The 21,584-nt window shown below is 37.0% G+C and overlaps 1 protein-coding gene and 2 pseudogenes across 1 annotated transcript; all 3 read left to right on the forward strand.

The window, feature by feature from the left end:
• Positions 1–15,661: 15,661 nt before the first annotated feature.
• Positions 15,662–16,852, forward strand: LOC122013648 (glutathione S-transferase T3-like). The gene has a single exon (XM_042569895.1). The coding sequence runs from the start codon at positions 15,662–15,664 to the stop codon at positions 16,850–16,852; it is 1,191 nt and encodes a 396-aa protein (XP_042425829.1).
• Positions 16,853–17,381: 529 nt separating this feature from the next.
• Positions 17,382–18,580, forward strand: LOC122013649 (annotated as a pseudogene).
• Positions 18,581–19,587: 1,007 nt separating this feature from the next.
• LOC122013650 lies at positions 19,588–20,693 on the forward strand (annotated as a pseudogene).
• The last annotated feature ends 891 nt before the right edge of the window (positions 20,694–21,584 follow it).

Genomic DNA, 21,584 nt, shown 5'->3' on the forward strand with positions numbered 1-21,584 from the left:
TCAACTCCAATAAGAAGGGTAGTTAACCCAACTTTGAGGAAATTGACACTCAAGGAGCATTTTCAAGGTTTTGTGAACCTTTGAAAATGAAAAGGAATTATCGTTTACTCCTTGAAGAGTAAATTGTGTCATATTTGAAAAATATCGATTTTAATCTTATTTGGCAAAATTTAAGAAAACCTAGAGAAATACCATAATTAGGATTTTGGTTTTTCTCTTAGGGATATATGGGCAATCTAGGGTTAGATTTTAAGTTAGCAAAGGCTAAGGATACTTAGATAGGGAATTTAGGTATTTTATTTGTGCTAACTTGCCATGATTGGTTGCCATATGCCATGCCATGACATCATATTTATTTTATTATCATTTGAAATGTCATGATAATGCTTAGGTTATCTATATGTCATGTTTATTTAAGTTTTCAAACTTTATGCCATGACATCATGACATTGGCACATGTTTTTACTTATGATATCATTTTATGCCATGTCATCATCTCTTGTATTAATAATCAATGAAATTAATTTAAGGATGAAAAACACATTTTGATATTGAGATCAAATTTGTGTTTAGAAAATGCATGAGACCTTAGTCTAAGATACCTAAACCCATATCTCACATCAACATTGACTTGGATGTGGTTGATACACTTTAGATGTATGTGAGATATTAGGATCATGAGTTAGGATCAAGGTGCATAGTTTTTGTACCTAGATGAGCCTAATTCAAGAAATGGAGGATCATAGGGAAAGCTTGTGTACAAGTCATGTACATTTAGCCCTAAGATTATGGTCCTAAATTAAAAGGTTTAAAAGCATTTTAAAATTGATTTGAAAAACCTTGATGAAGCTTTCCTAGTGATAGCATTCATCATTGAACATTGTGATACAAAGTTGAGTTAAACTTGAACTATTTCAAAGTTTTTGAACTTTGTATCAAGATTGAAAATGGAAGTTATTTTCATAGAAAACTATTTTTCCATGATAGTATATGTTATGAGGAATGTATCCTCAAAATTTCACAATTTTTCGAATTTTCTGGAATTTTCTAGGAGTTTCTGAATTTCGGGAAGGAAATTTCAGAAATCTGCCTATCAGAGTCTGGATCGGTCTGGGGACCGATCCAGGTAAGTCCTGATCGGTCTGTGGACCGATCCAGTGAAGCATGGATCGGTCTGCAGACCGATCCAGTAAGAACCAGAGAGCTTGGTGCGATCTGGTGAAGGCCTGATCGGTCTGGGGACCGATCCATGGGGTTTCTGATCGGTCTAGGGACCGATCAGAGCGTGCCAGTTTCTGATTTTCAGCTGTTGGTCTGAAATTTCAGCTAGAAGTTGGGTTTTGTGGATTTCTAAAGGTTTGGAACTCACAAAGACATTGTTGGTGCAATGGTCAAGGGGGAGTTAACCTTTAGGGGGAGTTTTACCTAATTGTCAAGGGGGAGTTGACTTTTAGGGGGAGTTTTTACTCCTTAAGACTTTTGAGGATTAGTGATATGGGATTATCACTAAGTTGATTGTTGAGTTTAGTATCAAGGGGGAAATTAAGAGTTTCAATGAAAGGTATGGGACTTTCATTAGGAAGAAACTCTTGACCTTGATACCCTTCTTTTTCTTTTTGATGTGTGTCAAAAAGGGGAGAATGTTCATTGGAGAATTATTAGAGAACCCAAGTTAGGTTATCGGGTTAACCTAAGCTAGGGAAAGAATGTCAAGGAATGTTCAAGAAAAGAACATTGGAAGTCTTTTTGATGTGTGTCAAAAAGGGGGAGAATTATTGGAGAACCCAAGTTAGGTTATCGGGTTAACCTAAGGGGAGAATGTCCAGAGAATGTTCAAGGAAAGAACATTGGACATTGGAAGATGGTTAGAAAACCTAAGTTAGGTTATCGGGTTAACCTAACTTGATTATGGGTTTTGTCAAACATCAAAAAGGGGGAGATTGTTGGTGCAACCTTAGGTCAAGGTTGACCTGATTGACCTGACTCGAGTTGTATTTTGATGTTTGACTTAGGAAGATTATTGGTGCAACCTTAGGTCAAGGTTGACCTAGTTGAGTTGTATTTTGATGTTTGACACTCGTGGAAGAGTTGTATTCTTGATATGGGACAAGAATAGATGTTTGGGAGATTATTGATGCAACCGTAGGTCAAGGTTGACCTGGTTGACCTGATTCGGGAAAAAGTCCAAGTATGGAGACTTGGCCGGAAAAGTCCAGGAGCTTGGCTCGGAAAAGTCCAAGTATGGAGACTTGGCGGAAAAGTCCAAGCAGGAGCTTGGCACGAAAAGTCCAAGTATGGAGACTTGCACGGAAAAGTCCAAGTATGGAGACTTGGCTGGAAAAGTCCAAGTATGGAGACTTGGACGGAGAAGTCCAAGCAGGAGCTTGGCACGAGGAAAGTCCTAACTGGATGTTAGGCGGTTGGAAAGTCCCGTGAGTGAAGCCAAATAGGAAAGTCCTAACGGGATGTTAGGCGTGTGGAAAGTCCGTGAGTGAACTGGAAAAGTCCTAACGGGATGTTAGGCAATGGGAAAGTCCTAATCGGGATGTTAGGCGGTTGGAAAGTCCGGGTGCCAGGCGGTGAGAAAGTCCTAACTGGATGTTAGGCGTGTGGAAAGTCCTGAGTGAAGCCAGGCAGGAAAATCCAGATGGATCAAGGGTGATCGGACATCCGGTGTGGAGAAGTCTAAGAGGGTCAAAAGGATTGACCGACACTTGGTGAGTGCTAGCGGTCGAGGGAGTGACCGGATGCTAGGATGATGTACCAACAGTCAAGGTTGACCGGATGTTGGTGTGGAAGCCTTAGGTTTAGGGTCGAAGTTTGGATCGGCCGGTGACCGATCCGGATATCTGCGTTTGCCACGATCGGTGGTGACCGATCGGAATCGAATCGATGGCTCATCGGATAATCGATCGGTCCGAGACCGATCGAGGCAACGCAACCTCGCGAAGAAAGCCGTGGATCGGTCTCCGACCGATCTTTGATGGCTCGACGGACCGATCGCATAGATCGATGGTCGAGGAAGCCTGATCGGTCTATGGACCGATCAGGAGGTTCCCTGATCGGTCCACAGACCGATCAGGAGACGCCGATCAGATGAGGGACCGAAGCCTGATCGGTCTGTGGACCGATCAGGAGGTTCCCTGATCGGTCCATGGACCGATCAGGAATCTAGCCGTTGCGACGCAACGGCTAGTTCTCTGCTCTTCTTCTTCGCAGGTATAAAAGAGGGCTACAGGACTTCGGTGAACCTTCTTCTTCCTCTTCTCTTCTGCTACAGAGCTGCTGTTCTGGTGCTTGAGCTTTGTTGAGCTCTTCTTCACAAGCTTCGCGTGAGCTTCTCGACTGGGATATCCTGCTGTTGGAGGTGTTCTGAGGAGCTGCTGCTTCAACGAATCCAGTCGGCGAGGAGGCAAGAAAACCTGTGTTTTTACATTTATTGTTCTTGTCTTCTTGTATTTCTTGTTGTATTCCTTTCTTGCTGTTGCAAGAATATTGTGGCGAGGTTTCTCCACCCACAAGGAGTATATTGTATTAGCCGATTTTCCGGGGACTCATCCACCGACGGATTGATAGGCTTCGTCCACCTTACGGACACGCCGAGGAGTAGGAGTTTCATCTCCGAACCTCGTTACATCGACGAGTTGAGGTTTGGTTTGTTTTGTTTTCGTTTCCTTTTGTTATTTCCGCTGCTAACCTAATTTGTAGAAAGAAACGAGCAAAGATTTGGGGTCGGCTATTCACACCCCCCCTCTCTAGTCGTACGAAGGATCCTAACAATATATGCTCATGCCCTGAGTTAAGCTTCCTTTACTCCTTATGTCCCTCATTAATGTTTCTGGAGCCCTCTACTCAATCACTCTCTTCAAGTTATCTTAGTTCTGACTATCTTCCAATAACTTTAACTGAGAAGCTAAAAGTAATTGTTAAATAGGCAAGACTGATCATCTAACAAATGATATGTCATAAGTGAGACTCGATGATATTAAAAATCAAGTGAAAGGAAAGGTAAAACTTTGAAATGGTGGAAATCATGGTTCGCATAGCAAATAATATGCTTGATTGGATTGATAGCTGCTGTGGTAAGTGGGAAATAAAACTCATGAAGGTTCTTTAGGATATTAATTATATTATGATGTCAAATGTAATAATTTTACAAATATTAATGCAAGCATATATATATATATATATATATATATATATATATATATATATATATATATATATATATATATATATATATATATATATATATATATATATATATATATATATATATATATATTATGCTGTCACCCGCCTGACCGCCGGCCACCTGCCAGGTCGCGCCTTGATTCCAGCCGCGATTCGGCGCGATCGTGGTCGTGTTGGGCATGCGACGATCACGACGGATTCCGCACGCGATCGCACCGGAATCCGGACACGATCGCGCCGGAATTCAGCGTGATCGCGTCCGTGTTGGGCAGGTGATCGGAATCCTGACACGATCGTGTCGGGATCCGAACGTGACCGCACCGGATTCCGGACACGATCACGTCTGTGTTGGGCAAGCGGTCGGAATCTAGTCGCCTACCCAACACGGACGCGATCACTTTCCCATAGTTCTGCAGTGGTCAGGCAGTCGGGTGGGTGGCCAGCGGTGACGAGGCACGGCGAGACGAGATGAGCATGCAGCGAGAACGAAGAAGCAGAAGAAAATGTTAAAATATAACATGACAGCCGGCCCGCAGGATAGAATTAATCGTCCAGGAGAGTCAGAAAGCATAATCAAAGCATGGATCGTTAATCTACTTTTTTGGCCAAATTTTTATCTATTCAAAATTGAGCGAAACTATCTTATTGTCTATCACGAACTTATAACTTGCTCATGAGCCTTACCGTTGTTATGGTCGCAAGCTCTATATCTGCTTGCAAGGTCTTCATCCTTCTAGTCACGAGCTCATGGTTTGCGGCTCATGAGACAACACTAAAAGAAAATAGATATTTAGTGACGAAATTTTTCATCGCTAATACATGAATTTTCATCGCCGAAAATTATTTGCAACGACGTCGCTAGGGTCGTCGTTATAAAATTATCGCAAACACATTTTAGCAACGAAAATATACAAATCGTCGCTAATCATTTAGCGACGTTCCGATATTCATCGTTAAATGATGATATATTGTCGCAAAGATATTAGCAACGACTTAAAATATATGGTCGCTAACATTTAATTTGCTACGATTTGAGGGTTTTGCGTCGCAAACCACATAAAATCTTGTCATAAATAACGGGCCATGTAGCGACGAAATAAGATATATTTGTCGCTAAATACTTTGCAAGGATTTGTATAATTTGTTGCAAAAAAATGATCTGATCGATTTGTGCAGATAGTTTAGCGGTGAAACATTTTAAGTTTCGTTGCTAATATCCCATATTAGCGATGAAAGGCTCAAAATTCGTTGCTAAAGTTTTTGATACTAATATTTATCGTCGTTAAACAATAAAAGTTCGTCGCAAAAAAGGTTACGATGAGTTGTAATATATCAGAGTGGTTAGCGTCGAATTATAAATTTCGTCGTTAATATCTTTGTTTAGCGATGAAATAGGGTTATTTCGTCGCTAATCACTATTTTTTAAAAAAACTCTTTTTTTTTTGTTTTCATTTATATCCTGTATACAAATTTACAAACATAACAATCATCACAACTATAACAACAAATTCGCAAATAAACTAACATATAACTCATACTTCAACACAAATAAAATCACAACATTCACAAACCAAGTTGAAAACATGTTCACAACTAACAATCCAAATGTTGAATAAGTGTGAATGGAGAAGAGGAAAAAGAGAAGAAGCTCTATTATGCATGGGACTTTAGTCCCACATTGGGAGTTTCTTAGCATCTTTGTTGGTTTATATTGATTCACATACATTGCGAATGTGAACAAATGCATGGGGAGAGACTCTTTCTCACGTGTGGGTGCGCAAGGGGGGGGTGCAAATCTAGGGCTCGGATTGCACTGAACCAAGTTGACTCGTGCGTGAGCGCGACCTGCGCACATGAATCCCAGATCGGTCGGGGCAAAATTTGCCCAAGCGGAACAACCAACATTTTGCCACATATATCTTTTTGTTGTTTGTGCGCGAGCGCGACCTGCGCACACGAATGTCGGACCGGTCGGGGCAAAATTTGCCCAAGCGGAACAACCAATATTTTGCCACATATATTTTTTTGCTGCTTATGTAATGGATGCATTAAATAAAGATTAATGCAGAATCGAAACGGTCAAGTGAAACACTAGCGTTGAGTAATGATCATTAATTGATCATTAATACTGTCCTTTGGTCTTGAGCTCCTATATAAGGAGGCTGCGACCGCAGGCAAAAAGTTACGCAGATAACACAGCGAAGAAGGCAGAAGCTCTCCTCCACATTCCCCTCCTCTGTCGTGCAACTCTTGCTCGATAGAGTGCCCGTGGTAGCATTCGGGTGTCACTCAGTTCGCCGTGACCACCAGTGCTTGGTGGAGTTCACGGTCGATCGTTGTATCCTGGGAAACAGACGACCCGAGTAAACCTCAAAGCACAGCTGGAGGTGGGCGAATCTATTTTAAGGAAACTGCTACTCGCAGGCTTCGGTCAGCTTGCTCGGTCAGAATTTTCGCCCGACCTTACTGTCTGGTTTGTCCCACTGCTGACCTGGTCTTCCTTTCTGCAGACCTACTCGAATAGAGCTGGTCATTCTGCTCTGCAGACCTAGTCTTCCTTTCTGCAGGCCTGGTCATTCTGCTCTGCAGACCTGGTCTTTCATTCTGCATACCTGCTGCTCTGGTCAGCCACTCTGCAGATTTGTTCTGCTGCTTTGGTCTGTCGTTCTGCAGACCTGTCTTGCCACTCTGGTCTTCCGCACTGCAACGCTGGTCTACTGCTCTGCCCTACCGCTCTGCAGACCTGCCCTGTTGTTATGGTCTGCTGCTCTGCAGACCTGCTCTGCTGTTCTGGTCTGCTGCTCTGCAGACCTGTCCTGCTCTTCTGCTCTGCAGACTTGGCCTGTCGCTCTGGTATGCCGCTCTGCAGACCTGCTCTGCCGCTCTGCAGACTTGCCCTGTCGCTCATCTCTACTGCGTTACGATAATTAGCCCCTGCTGACAGTCTGAGATTATCTGCTTAGGTCATTTCGACTGTAAGTTGAATTTAAATTCCGTGTAAGTTTTAAATTCAACTAAGTCCCCTAAAATCTCCGGCAACAGATTGTTTGTATTTTTCAACACCAAACAAGTTCAAAGCATCTTCATAACCAACAATCTAAACAAGTTCACAACCAAAAATACAAACCAGTGGAAAACAAGTCCAGAACAACATCATATATATTCACATCCAAAAGTCCACAACATCAAAGTCCAAGACCGAAGAGGAGGTGGTGGAGTTTAAGATGAATCATGGGTCAAGGAAGCTAATGCTTCAGGTGCTAATTAGTTAAGAATTTGTTCAAACATATCTTGTCTTGATTTTATTGATGCTAACTCATCTTGGGTGTTTGCTAATTCAATTCTGGTGTTCGCTAACTCACTTTGGGTGGATTCAAGTCTTTCACGTAATACAGCGTTAGTTGATCTGGATGAAGATATGACATCTGAAGAAGTGGACCTAACTTACTTCAGCCCACTTCCAAGTTCTTTGATGTATCCAGACCAAGTAACGAGGACTTGATACAAAGTTTTGAATATAATAAAACATATGATATGATATGATGATATATATTAAGCATATGAATACGGGTTTAACTCAAGAGTAAATAGAACCAAATTAGATGATTATGAAATGTAGATATCCTCCAGAGTTAATTACTTCTATATGAATCATAATATTGAAAAGCATGAAAGACTTTGTGCTTGCACCTTATCAAATCTTTTAGAATCGGAAACTTTTGCTATGGAGCCTTGCGAAAATCAATGTTGGCAGATGGCATGCCTCTTTTAACTCCGCAAGTTTACATCAGTGCGTAGCTCTGACCTCACTGGCGAAACTTGTAAGCTTTTCAAAAGTTGCTCAGATTCTAAGGCTGCACCAAAGCTTTGCTTGATGTGATTCCATTAAGGGCCAACTCAGAGTATCTAAAAGGTCTCCTTCAATCTTCTTATTTTTTATTTTTAAATATATAAGTGCACTTAGAAATGGCTTTAGAACTAGTACAATTTCATGCATTAAAAGTAAATTGAGTATAAGAGGGGTAAATATATTCACTTATTCACGCATTTGTAAATTGTTTATTCTCCTTCCATGTTTTTTTAATTTCCTGATCAGAGGAAGCACTGTTAGAATTCTTTTATAGGTTTGTCAGTTTGACCAAGAGTCAAAATTGCATATGTATATAGGTTACGTTTGGTAGGGTGTAATCTGTCTGGTAATGTAATCAGGATTATATTACAAGATTGATTATTTTGTTTGGTTTAATTTTAAACTTGTAATATAGGCTACGTTTGGTTGGGTGTAATGTAATCTAACTTGTAATGTAATCAAATTTATAATGTAATCTTGATTACATTACTACGTTTGGTAATGTAATGTATGTAATCTTTGATTACAAAGGTGATTACATTCTTTTGTTTGGTGTCCATTATTTTTTATAAGGAATGTAATTCATATTATTATAAAATGACAAAAATATCCTGTGACCTCTATCGGCGGTCGCCACACCTCTGCCGGAGTTTGTGGCAGCCATTGGCAACCAGCTGCCGCCGCCACCGTCGGTCGCCACAGCAGGCCACCGTCTTCGCCAATCGGCGGCGATGTATATAGGTTACGTTTGGTAGGGTGTAATCTGCCTTGTAATGTAATCAGGATTACATTACAAGGTTGATTATTTTGTTTGGTTTAATTTTAAACTTGTAATATAATGTAATCTGGATTACAAAAGGTAGTGAAGTTTTGTAATCTGGATTACAAAGCAAATACTATGTAATCGGATTACATTACGAGGTCACCGTTTAACCAAAATTTAAATGTCGAATATACCCCTAGTCCACCGTGGCTGCCATCCACTGCCTCCGGCGACCGACGACCGCCGGCGACCGCCGCCCGCCGGCGCCGACGACCGCCGACCGCCCCCGCCGCCGCTACCGGTGACCACCGCCGCCGCTGGCGATCGTCGCTGGCAACCACCGTCGGGCGCCGTCGGCGATTGTCGCCGTCGCCGGTTGCCGGTGGCGGCTGCCGGCGGAGGAGGCCAACGGCGATGACCGTTGGTTGCCGCAAGCTCCGACAGAGGTGCGGCGTCCATCAGTAGAGGTCGCAGGATATTTTTGTCATTTTATAATAATATGAATTAAATTCTTTATAAAAAATAATGGACATCAAACAAAAGAGTGTAATCATCATCGTAATCAAAGATTACATATATTATATTACCAAACGTAGTAATGTAATCAAGATTACATTACATTACATTACAAATTTGATTACATTACAAGCAAGATTACATTACACCCAACCAAACGTAGCCATAATGTCTTGAACGTAACCCTAATTGATTTAACCAACCTGATCAGTGGAATTAATAAGATGATACTGAAACTACAAATTACTATAAAAAAAAGTGGAAACTATATCAGTGGTTATTAAATAATATTTTTGTGGACCTAATCACAAATTGTATCTGCAACTTGAACTACATCGATGCGCTCTTCTGGATTTTGTGATAGAATATACTCATCATGTAGTCTCACCATATCATCATAGAAAAAACAAACATGTTAAAAAATTTATAAAAAATAATTATGCACTGTTAAGAACAAAATTCACTAAATAAGGTCATAACATACATATGCAGTTTTTATTGTATCCCTAATCCACCCTTTCTTCGAGCTATAATGAGTTTCATGAAAAATAGTAATATGATCTTTTCTTTCTGATTGATCAATCTAAAAAAAAATAATGTGTTAATATTTTAATCAACAAACATATATGATACCTATAAAATAAACACTTACATCGTCGTAAGTATACTGGATGAATGATTTAGAACTTTCGCGATGGTTATATGGGTATTTTCCTTGATTTTCAGCATTTATTGCAGATCGTTTCTACAACACAAAATTTTGTATAAATAAAACAATAGTTATAAAACAATTAATTAAATGTTTATATAAATAAGACATTTGTTATAGAATGAGTTACCTGAAATGCCTTAGATTCAAACACAGCACACATGTAGTCTCAATCATCTTGAGTCTCACAGAACTCAATCAGAATATGCTGTCGGTGCTCATCAGGAGGAAGGTGTGATAGCTTCTTATAATAGTTATGCATTTTAGCTCTATTGTCTCTATATCGTGCACGCATCAATTAGTCAGTCTCCTTCATGACCAACGATGAACCCTCCTGAAAACTTATATCAAAAGCAGTTTGAAAAAAAATTATTTTGCACATGGTTAGTAATAAAAGAGTGGTTATAAATATGTTAAATTACGTATACTTACTGATAGTCAATCGTATATGATCTTTTTATTCTCAGCATGGGCGTGCTTCCTACTCTTAGCTTGTAAGGGAGCAAATTTCTTTAACGAGAGGCCTAGCTTGGTCATAAATGAAGCAGTGTTAGGGCCAATGGGATGTCCATCGCTCTGATGAAAAGTAACAGGCAATCTACCCCGATGACTGATCTGGTGTCTCAGCCAATCGGAATGGGTGTCACGTGTCTCCCTACGTAGCGGTCAACCTATAAATGCAATAGTGTTAACAATTAACAGATGAAATATCTAAATAAAATTTTATAAATTAAATACAAAACAACTAACCACGAGAAGAACTATCATTTGCAAGTGTCTCCAAAACTGGTAAAAGCTCAATTCTCTTGGGCGGCATGACTGTCACATATTCATCATATATATATCAACAAATATGCATCAACATATATAGGTATATACAAGTTATAAATTAAAAATGAAGAAAAACATATTTACCATGTTCATAAAAATTAATCATCACGATCATCTAAAAGAGATAATTTATCATCTGCGTCACTATCAATTTCAGTATCTTCATCCTCATCTTTAAGTAAACTTTGAGCATCCCTAGCTAGCTCCACTTGTGTATTTGACATATTTATATGTTGATGCTCAACAACTAATCTACAAAGTTGGGATATCTCTAATTCTTCACCAACTACTAAAGTTGCTTCATTAGAAGAATTATCTTGGTTAGTCTCAATATTGAAATTATTTCTGGATTCAATTTCTTAAGATACTTCATCAACTTCAGTTACTTCGTATATTTCTCGATGTTGAACCTTTTGCACTACCTTCCAATGACCTCCATTCTTTATATCATTTAAATGCTTAGTTGGCCAAAATGAATGGGTCATCAGCATAACATGTTTTAGAAGTGTCAATAGATAAGAGACCAAACTCTTCAACTATTGATTTTTTTTTCAGATTACATTGGAACCATTCACACCAGAATAATTGTACTTTATATCTGAAAGAGTAAAATAGTTGAACAACGTCCTTCAATACTCTAAAAAAATCTAAATTGCTACCGTCATTAGATGATGGTACGCTAATCTCGCTATTCTGAGTAGTTATTCGAGAAACATGGGACCTTATATGTGTTGGTTGCTACTCGGAAAACCTATAGGTTCCACTGTACAAAAATTTTGTACAAAGGTCTGAACCTTTTCCTAGCTACCATGTGTTCTTTTAAATTAAATTTTGGATCGCCTGCGGAACTTAACACGTTTGATCCAAAACTTAATCTATTTGTTCTTTTAGGTTTTGACTTGGATCTCCTGCGGAACTTAACACGTTCGACCCAAGTCTCCTTAAGTTATTAATTCCATTAAATATTAATTTCCATAAAAGGTTCCCAGTACTGACGTGGCGAGGCACATGGCCTTCTTGGATATGAGAGCAACCACCACCGACTAGACAAAACCTTTAATAGAAAGCTAATATTTAATTTCCTAAAATAACTTTAGGTTAACCAAAGAGAACAATCAAATCACAAGGAAAAGAAAGAAACAAAAGAACACAACTTCGAAAAAAACATATTCGAAATTCTAGAACGTAAGCCTCTTGTATTTGGTATTATTTCCATAAATAACTAGCATGATGCGGAAATAAAATTTACTAGTTATACCTTGTAGAAAACCTCTTGATCTTCTACCGATTCCTCTTCTAACCTCGGACGTTGTGTGGGCAACGATCTTCCGAGACGAGAAACCACCAATCACCTTCTTCTCCTCCTAGCTAGGTTCGCCAACAAAGAGGAAGCTTCACCAAGGAAGAAAACAAAATACTAACCAAGCTCCAAGAGATGCTAGCTTTCTCCTTCTTCTTCTTCTTCTCCGAGTAGTATCCGCCACCACAAGAGCTCCAATAGAAGGGTAGGGTTCGCCACCACAAGAGGAAGAGAGGAGAGGTTGGCCGCCACACCAAGGAACAAAAGAGGAGAGGAATAATAGATGTTGTGTCTTGTGAAGGCACCTCACCCTTCTTTTATATTCCTTGGCCTAGGCAAATTAGGAAATTTAATTACAATAAATTTTCCTTAATTTCCTTGACATGATTTAATTGAGAGAAATAAAATAAAATTTCCCAATTAATTTCAAGTGGCCGCCACATTATTGGAAAACAAAGAGGACAAGTTTTAATCAACAATTAAAACTTCCTAATTTGTTTCCGGAAATTTTAAAAATAAAATTCTCTTTAAAATCTCTTCATGGTTGATAAAAGGAAATTTCTATAATTTTAATTTTATCAACATGTGAATAATTTTAAATAAAAATAAAACATCTCTCCAATCTATAAATGAGGAAAGAGATCTAATCTCTTTCTTTAATCTTTTGTAGATCTTTTACAAGAGAGATATTTTAATTTTAATTCTCTTTAAAATATATCTTCCACATAATAATAAAAATTAAAATTAAATTTCTTTTTTAATTTATTTTGGCCGGCCCTACTAGCTTGGGTTCAAGCTAGGGCCGGCCACCCAATTTTATACCTAGGCCGGCCCTAGCTTGTTCCCAAGCTAGCTTGGCCGGCCCCTATTGGGTGGGTATAGAAGGTGGGTATAGGTGGGTATAGAACTCTATAAATAAGAGGCTACGATAGGGACCGAGAGGAGGAATTGGTTTTGGTCTCCCAATAAAATTAAGCATCCCGTGTTCGCCCCGAACACACAACTTAATTTTATCAATGATAATTCATTCCACTAGAGAATTATCATTGAACTACCGCACCAATCCCAAATTACATTTTTGGGCTCCTTCTTATTATGAGTGTGTTAGTCTCCCTGTGTTTAAGATATCGAATGTCCACTAATTAAGTGAGTTACTGACAACTCATTTAATTAATATCTAAGTCCAAGAGTAGTACCACTCAACCTTATTATCATGTCAGACTAAGTCCACCTGCAGGGTTTAACATGACAATCTTTATGAGCTCCTCTTGAGGACATTATCAACCTAGTATCTCTAGGACACAGTTTTCTTCTATAATCAACAACACACACTATAAGTGATACCATTTCCCAACTTATCGGGTTTATTGATTCAACGAACTAAATCTCACCCATTGATAAATTAAAGAAATAAATATCAAATATATGTGCTTGTTATTACATTAGGATTAAGAGCACACACTTCCATAATAACCGAGGTCTTTGTTTCTTTATAAAGTCAGTATAAAAGAAACGACCTCAATTGGTCCTACTCAATACACTCTGAGTGTACTAGTGTAATTATATAGTCAAGATAAACTAATACCTAATTACACTACGACCTTCCAATGGTTTGTTCCTTTCCATCATGGTCGTGAGCTACTGTTTATAATTTATAAGGTACTGATAACATGATCTTCTGTGTGTGACACCACACACCATGTCATCTACAATATAAATTAATTGAACAACTACATTTATCATAAATGTAGACATTTGACCAATGTGATTCTTATTTCTAGATAAATGTTTATACCAAAAGCTAGGCTTTTAGTATACACTCCAACAATATGGTATCGAATATCATTTACAATGCAGGCATTATATAGTTGAACTTCAACATCAGGTCCCATTGCTAAATAAAATAACTCGTTTGTGATTTCTAAATTTGTTAAATTCTTTAACTTTATCATTCTATCCCTAAACCACTGTAGAAAATCTTGCTCATGATATTGGTGAAGTTGATTTGAATGAACTTTATGTGACTGAAGTTGTATATGTTCGCTGCATAAACAAATAATTATGTTACAATTGTATAATGAAATATAAATAATAAAATTACATAATGTAAAAACTTACTTCCTATGTTGGTCAACTTCTTTACAATTGTTGAGAATATACCAATGTGCTTTTTTAAACAAAGTCAAAGTCAACTTCAGATTATGTGGGTTGCCAAATACTCTTGTTTGTTATGAGAAAACACTTAAATTGCATGTTACGGGTTGAACATCTTGGTTTCGTTTTGGCCGACTAAATCTTGTCTCAACTTTACTCATATATAAGGACATGAAAGTCAATGCCTCATTTACAATATACTCCTCTGCAATAGATTCTTCAGGCCTTGCTTTATTATGAATATATTTTTTTAGTCTGCCCAAATATTGTTCAAAGGGATACATCTATCGTGAAGAAATAAGTCCAGCTAACATGGCTTCACGGGGTAAATGAACTACCAAATGAATTATAATATCAAAAAGCGTTGGAGGAAATATTCGTTCTATCTTACATAATATGAAAACTATTTTCTCCTCCATTTTATATAAGTCTACTATGTTAAAGATCTTGTAGTTATCTTTTTTTAAAAAAATCACATAACTCAATTAATATGCCGCATATGCCTTTTGGAAAGTATTTTCGTACAACCGCTGCAAGTATTCTTTGCAACAAGACATGCCAATCATATGATTTTAGTCCATGTAACTTTCCATCATTTACACTCACATTTCTAGATATATTAGCAACATATCTATCAGAAAACTTCATAGATTTTAAAAATTGATAAAATTCACATTTTTCTTGTAATGTCAATGTGTATATAGTTTATTAAATTTATCTTCAACTTTCTTTAAATACAATTCACTTCTAATTTCTATATCTTGTAAGTCTAACCTTGCTTTAAGTGAGCTCCCATGGATAGGATAAAATGGGAGATGAATATTTTGCAACTTATGGAGTCCATCACTGAAATTGATCAGTTTTTTTTTAAAAAACAATTTTTGCTTTTATGCTCATAAGGGTATCTGCAATGATGGATTTACCAAACCCAAGAAGTTGGGCATCTCCTAAAAGTTTAGGATTCAAGAAGTCAACATCCAAAATTGGATGCTGGCTTCATAGTGCTTTTAAGAATAAAAAAATTAATGGACATGGGTCCCACTGTTAGTTGTCAAGCATATACTTATTTTTATTAGTTTTTTTTAAAAAAAACCTTAATGAAATGAACAACGTTCATTTGTCAAAAATGAATAACGTTCATTTTGCAAAAATGAACGACAACGTTCATTTTGGCAACGTCTATTTTTTTAGACAACCGTAAAAAAAAGGCTATTTGATATTGTTTTATTTTAACAATAACTTTTTTTAGCTTATAAATATAGAAGTATTTTTCATTTCTCTACTCACTATTTAAAACTTTCTCCACAATTTCTCTACCACGATATTTCTATCTCCTTATGCTAAATGGCTGAAAGATTCAGTGGTTCATTCAACAATTTATTTAGTTCTCCAAATACAGAGGGAAATTTAAACTCTCAAAATTCTCAATCGCGTTCTCTTCCCAATCTTCATCCGTCTCAATTTGTTTATGCAACTCAATTTTCACAAAATACTCCCACTGGTTCGAATTTTGTTCCTCATGCTCCGTGTTTCATGTTTCCATCTGATTATGCTTCAATGGGTGGTCAGTTTATGATGCAACCTCCTTCTCAAGTATTTACTACTCCATCTCCATCAAGCATGTCGTTGAATGAATCTCGACAGGTGAGTCTGGGAGGATCTGGATCCGATAGAGAGCTCCCAACACCAATTTCAATGCTATGCTCACAATTTCCACCACATTCGACGACACCTAGGATAGAAAATATTAACATCGAGGATGATGAGGAGGATGACAAAGAAATGAATGTCTCTCGTAATAGAGCTAAGGTGATGTGGTCAATTGCTGAGGAGAAGTGTCATGCAAGAGCTTGGGGAACTATTACCAATGACCCAAAAGTTGGTAATGCACAAAAGAATAAGTATTTTTGGCAACGTACCACCACGTACTATAATGATAATCAGCCTACGGGTATCACAGCAAGAGAATGGGCATCGATAAAGTCACATTACTATCGGGTTATGCCTGATATTGGTAAGTTCTCAGGATGGTACAATAATTTCTTCAACAATCGGGCTAGTGGTGAAAGTGACGCTGATGTTTTAGCCGCTATACATGATATGTCGAAAAAGGTATACAAGAATAAGGCTTTCAAGTATGAACACGTATGGAAAATTATAACAGAGTGCGAGAAATGGGCTCCCCAATCTCTTAGTCGTCATGCTGACAAGAAGGCGAGGACTTCCGAATTAGGAGCACATACTTCTTCAGCCAATTCGGATACTGATGGTGACTTTGAAATTCGCTCACATCCAATAGGGCAACAGAAGGCGAAAAGAAAGAATAAAGCCAGAGTTACAGAAGACGAAGACTTCAGCATGAAATGGGAACAAATGCAACAATATCAAAAGGAAAAATTGGCGCTTAAGGAACTCGAGCTAAAGCAAAAGGATTATGATATGATTATGAAAGATACGAGTGGAATGACAGAAACACAACTTCATTGGCATATGAAAATAGTTGAAGAAATTACAAAGAGACGTGACCTACAATAGATTTGTCATTTGTAGATGTTTATGTTTTTTAATTTATGTTGGTCTTTGTCGTTTGTGGCTGTTTATATTTTTTTTAAATTTATGTTGTACTTTATAGTTCATTGATTTGCAAGTTTTTTTATTTATGTTGGTCATTATGAGTTTTTTAAATAAAAAAGTGTCTTTATTCTATTACCGATACAAACTAATTATTATAAAATAGTCATTATAAAATATCCATTATAAAATAGTCGTTATAAAAATAGTCGTTATAAAATAGCTGTTATAAATTAGTCGTTGTAAAATAACCATTATAAAATAATGGTTATAAAATTGACGCTGTAAAATAGCCGTTATAAAGTAGTCGTTGTAAAATAGCCGTTATAAACTAGCTGTTACAAATTAGTCTATATATATCGATGTGGAAGTTATGATTCTCCATTCCATTGTATTTTTTAATTGAACCACTAAAACTTCATTTATATTCGAAATGTCTAAAGATCTTCATCGCTCTAGAGAAAATAATATCCGTAAATTTTGGAGAAATGAGATGTGGGAAGATGCGGAAGTTGATGCTGATCGAATGATGATTACGTTACATGAGCAAGAAGAGCAGAGACGTCAAGAAACTCAAAGTTCTCGAAGGGCTACAAATCGGAGATATGTGGACCGGGATCGTGAAGACGGGCATGCTCGCCTTGTCCGAGATTACTTCTAGGATGTTCCAACATTTCACGCTGAAGTCTTTCGACGATGATTTCACATGCGAAGAGAGTTATTTGTTCGCATAGTCGATGCCCTGATAGATTATTCAGAGTATTTTCAGTGGAGGAGAGATTCAATTGGAAGGAAAGGTTTGTCACCACTTCAAAAATGCACGACGGCTATTCGTCAATTGGCATATGCACCCCCCGCCGACTCTCTAGATGAGTATGTACGGATGGGTGAGAGAACTGCCCTTGATTGCTTGATCCACTTATGTCGATGTATGATCGATGTGTTTAGGGCACGATACTTGCGAAGACCCAATGCTGTTGACACTCAATGCTTACTTCAAATGCATGAGCAGAGACACGATTTTCCTAAAATGTTGGGTAGCCTTGATTGCATGATTGAGAGTGAAGAAATTACCCCGTTGCTTGGAAAGACCAGTTTACTAGAGGCGATTATGGCATCCCAACAATAATTCTTGAAATTGTCGCGTCTGCAGACTTATGGATATGACATACTTTTTTTGGCGTTGCAAAGTCACGTAACGATATAAATGTTCTTAACGAATCACCGTTATTTAACGTCGTCCTACAGGGAAATGCTCCGGATGTTAATTTCACGGTAAACGGTACATCATATACAAAAGGATACTATCTGATAGATGGTATATACCTGGAATGGGCTACGTTCATGAAAAGCTTTCCGTGTCCCGAGGATCCCAAAAGGAAAAAATTTAAGGAGAGACAGGAGGCTGCAAGAAAGGATGTGGAGCGAGCATTTGGAGTGCTCCAAGCTCGTTGCGCAATAATTAGAGGTCTTGTGCGATCTTGGTACAAAAATGACTTAAAGGATATCATATATATATGCATTATTTTGCACAATATGATTATTGAGGATGAAGGAGATGCATCAGTCAATTGGTCAGATGAAGACTCTCCTCCACCGGCACAAATAATCATGGGCTCTACCCAAGAATTCCGAGAGTACCTCCAAAATTCTAGCGAGTTACGTGATAGAGAAGTGCATTACCAGCTTTGAGCTGACTTAGTTGAACACGTCTGGACACGTTATGAATATAATTAGTGAGGAATAAGAAGTTAATTATTAAGTAATTCTGTTTTAATTATGTTATGTTTTATTTTATGATCTCATTGTAATGATTTATTTGTTAATGTGGTAAATTATTAATTTTTCAATAATATTTTTATGAAATTATTTTGTTCGTAAATAAATTTAGTGAAAATAAAAAATAGGGTTAATTATTATATATTAATCATTAAATTAATAATTTATTAAAAAAATTAAATAAAACTAATATACATTATTAATAAATTAATTAACAGGTATATTATAAATATATATTTATGATAATATATAAATAAATATTAAATAAGATAGTAAATAGAAAATATAGATAATGATGTGGTGGGTCCAATATAAAGTTGTTTGTAGGAAAAGGTTTATAAAAGTTATAAATTTTTTACTTTTGATGTGACTTTGATGTGATATAGTAGGTCCCATGATAAAATTAGATTTATTTAGGGTACCTGCAACGGTGGGTTTACAAAACCCAAGAAGTTGGGTTTACAAAACCTAAGAAGTTGGGTTTTGTAAACCCAATGACATTGCAAGTATAGTAAAAATTGAGGATTCGTGAACCAACATCCAAAATTGGATGCTGGGTTCATAGTGGGTTTTAATAAAAAGTTACTAGACATGAGTTCCACTGTGTCAACCATATACAACTTGTTTTTTTTTAATTTAATGAAGAAGACAACGTTCATTGCCTTTTTAAAAAAAAAAAATTAATGAAGAAGACAACGTTCATTGCCGACAACGTTCAATTGGAAATTTTTTTGGCAACGGTCATTTGGTAACGGCTATTTTTTTACAAAACGGTAAAAAAAAAGGCTAACTTTTTTTAACTTATAAATAAAGAAGTATTTTTCATTTCTCTACTCACTATCTAAAACTTTCTCCATAATATTTTTATCTCCTTATTCTAAATTGCTGAAAATAATATCCGTGAATTTTAGAGAAATAAGATGTGGGAAGATGCAGAAGATAATGTTGATCGAATGATGATTACGCTACTTGAGCAGGAAGAGCAGAGACGTCAAGAAACTCGAAGTTCTCTAAGAGCTACAAATCATAGATATGTGGATCGGGATCATGAAGACGGGCATGTTCACCTTGTCCGAGATTACTTCTCAGATGTTCCAACATTTCACGCTGAAGTCTTTTGACGACGATTTCGCATGCGAAGAGAGTTATTTATTCGCATAGTCGATGCCTTGATAGATCATTCAGAGTATTTTCAGTGGAGGAGAGACGCAATTGGAAGGAAAGGTTTGTCTCCACTTCAAAAATGCACGGCGGCTATTCGTCAATTGGCATATGCACCCCCCGCCGACTCTCTAGATGAGTATGTACGGATGGGTGAGAGAACTACCCTTGATTGCGTGATCAACTTCTGTCGATGTATGATCGATGTGTTTAGGGCACGCGAAGACCCAATGCTGCTGACACTCAACGCTTGCTTCAAATGCATGAGCAGAGATACGATTTTCCTAGAATGTTGGGCAACCTTGATTGCATGCATTGGGAGTGGAGGAATTACCCCGTCGCTTGGAAAGACCAGTTTACTGGAGGCGATTATGGCGTCCCAACAATAATTCTTGAAGTTGTCGCGTCTGCAGTCTTGTGGATATGACATACTTTTTTTGGCGCCACAGGGTCACGTAACGATATAAATGTTCTTAACGAATCACCGTTATTTAACGCCGTCCTATAGGGAAATGCTCCGGATGTTAATTTCACGGTAAACGACATATCATATGCAAAAGGATACTATCTGACAGATGGTATATATCCAGAACGGGCTACGTTCGTGAAGAGCTTTCCGTGTCCCGAGGATCCCAAAAGGAAAAAATTCAAGGAGAGACAGGAGACTGCAAGAAAGGATGTGGAGCGAGCATTTGGAGTGCTCCAAACTCGTTGGGCAATAATTAGAGGTCCTGCGCGATCTTGGTACAAAAATGAATTAAGGGATATCTTATATACGCGCATTATTTTGCACAACATGATTATTGAGGATGAAGGAGATGCATCAGACAATTGGTCAGATGAAGACTCTCCTCCACCGGCATGAATAATCATGGGCTCTATCCAAGAATTCTGAGAGTACCTCCAGAATTATAGCGAGCTACGTGATAGAGAAGTGCATTACCGGCTTCGAGCCGACTTAGTTGAACACATCTGGACACGTTATGAATGTGATTACTGGAGAATAAATTAATTATTAATTAATTCTGTTTTAATTATGTAATGTTTTATTTATGATCTCATTATAATGATTTATTTGTCAATGTTACAAATTATTAAATTTTTAATAATATTTTTATGAAGTTATTTTGTTCATAAATAAATTTAGTGAAAATAAAAAATAGAGTTAATTATTATATATTAATTATTAAATTAATAATTTATTAAAAAAATATTAAATAAAACTAATATATATTATTAAAAAATTAATTAATATGTATATTATAAATATATATTTATGATAATATATAAATAAATATTAAATAAAGATAGTAAATAGAAAATATAGACAATGATGTGATGGGTCTAATATAAAGTTGTTTGTTGAGTTTATGATTGTAGGAAGAGGTTTATAAAAGTTATAGATTTTTTTATTTTTGATGTGATAATGATATAATATAATAGGTCCCATCATAAAATTGAGTTTATAAATTTAGAGATACGATTACCCTAAGTTTAGGACTACCATTACTCCAATAGTAAAAAGCGAGACAATATTATCTTATACATTCATACGTGAGTATTAATTTGTTTTAATATTTTTTAAAATTTAGAATTTAAATTAAAAAAGTAAAAAAAGAAAGAAAGTAACACTAAATATTCATGAAGCGATAGTTAGACTACAAAACTCAATAATATTAATATTAAAAAAATGGTAAGATTGCTGCACATGCTAAATGCTTTATAAGTAAGCTGCAATTATTGGCGTCCAATAATA

This window comes from Zingiber officinale, chromosome 8B (genome assembly GCF_018446385.1).
Source record: "Zingiber officinale cultivar Zhangliang chromosome 8B, Zo_v1.1, whole genome shotgun sequence".
Taxonomy (NCBI): domain Eukaryota; kingdom Viridiplantae; phylum Streptophyta; class Magnoliopsida; order Zingiberales; family Zingiberaceae; genus Zingiber; species Zingiber officinale.

Coding starts and splice junctions, on each gene's coding strand:
- LOC122013648 (XM_042569895.1), top strand. CDS start 15,662: ATGGCTGAAAGATTCAGTGGTTCATTCAACAATTTATTTAGTTCTCCA.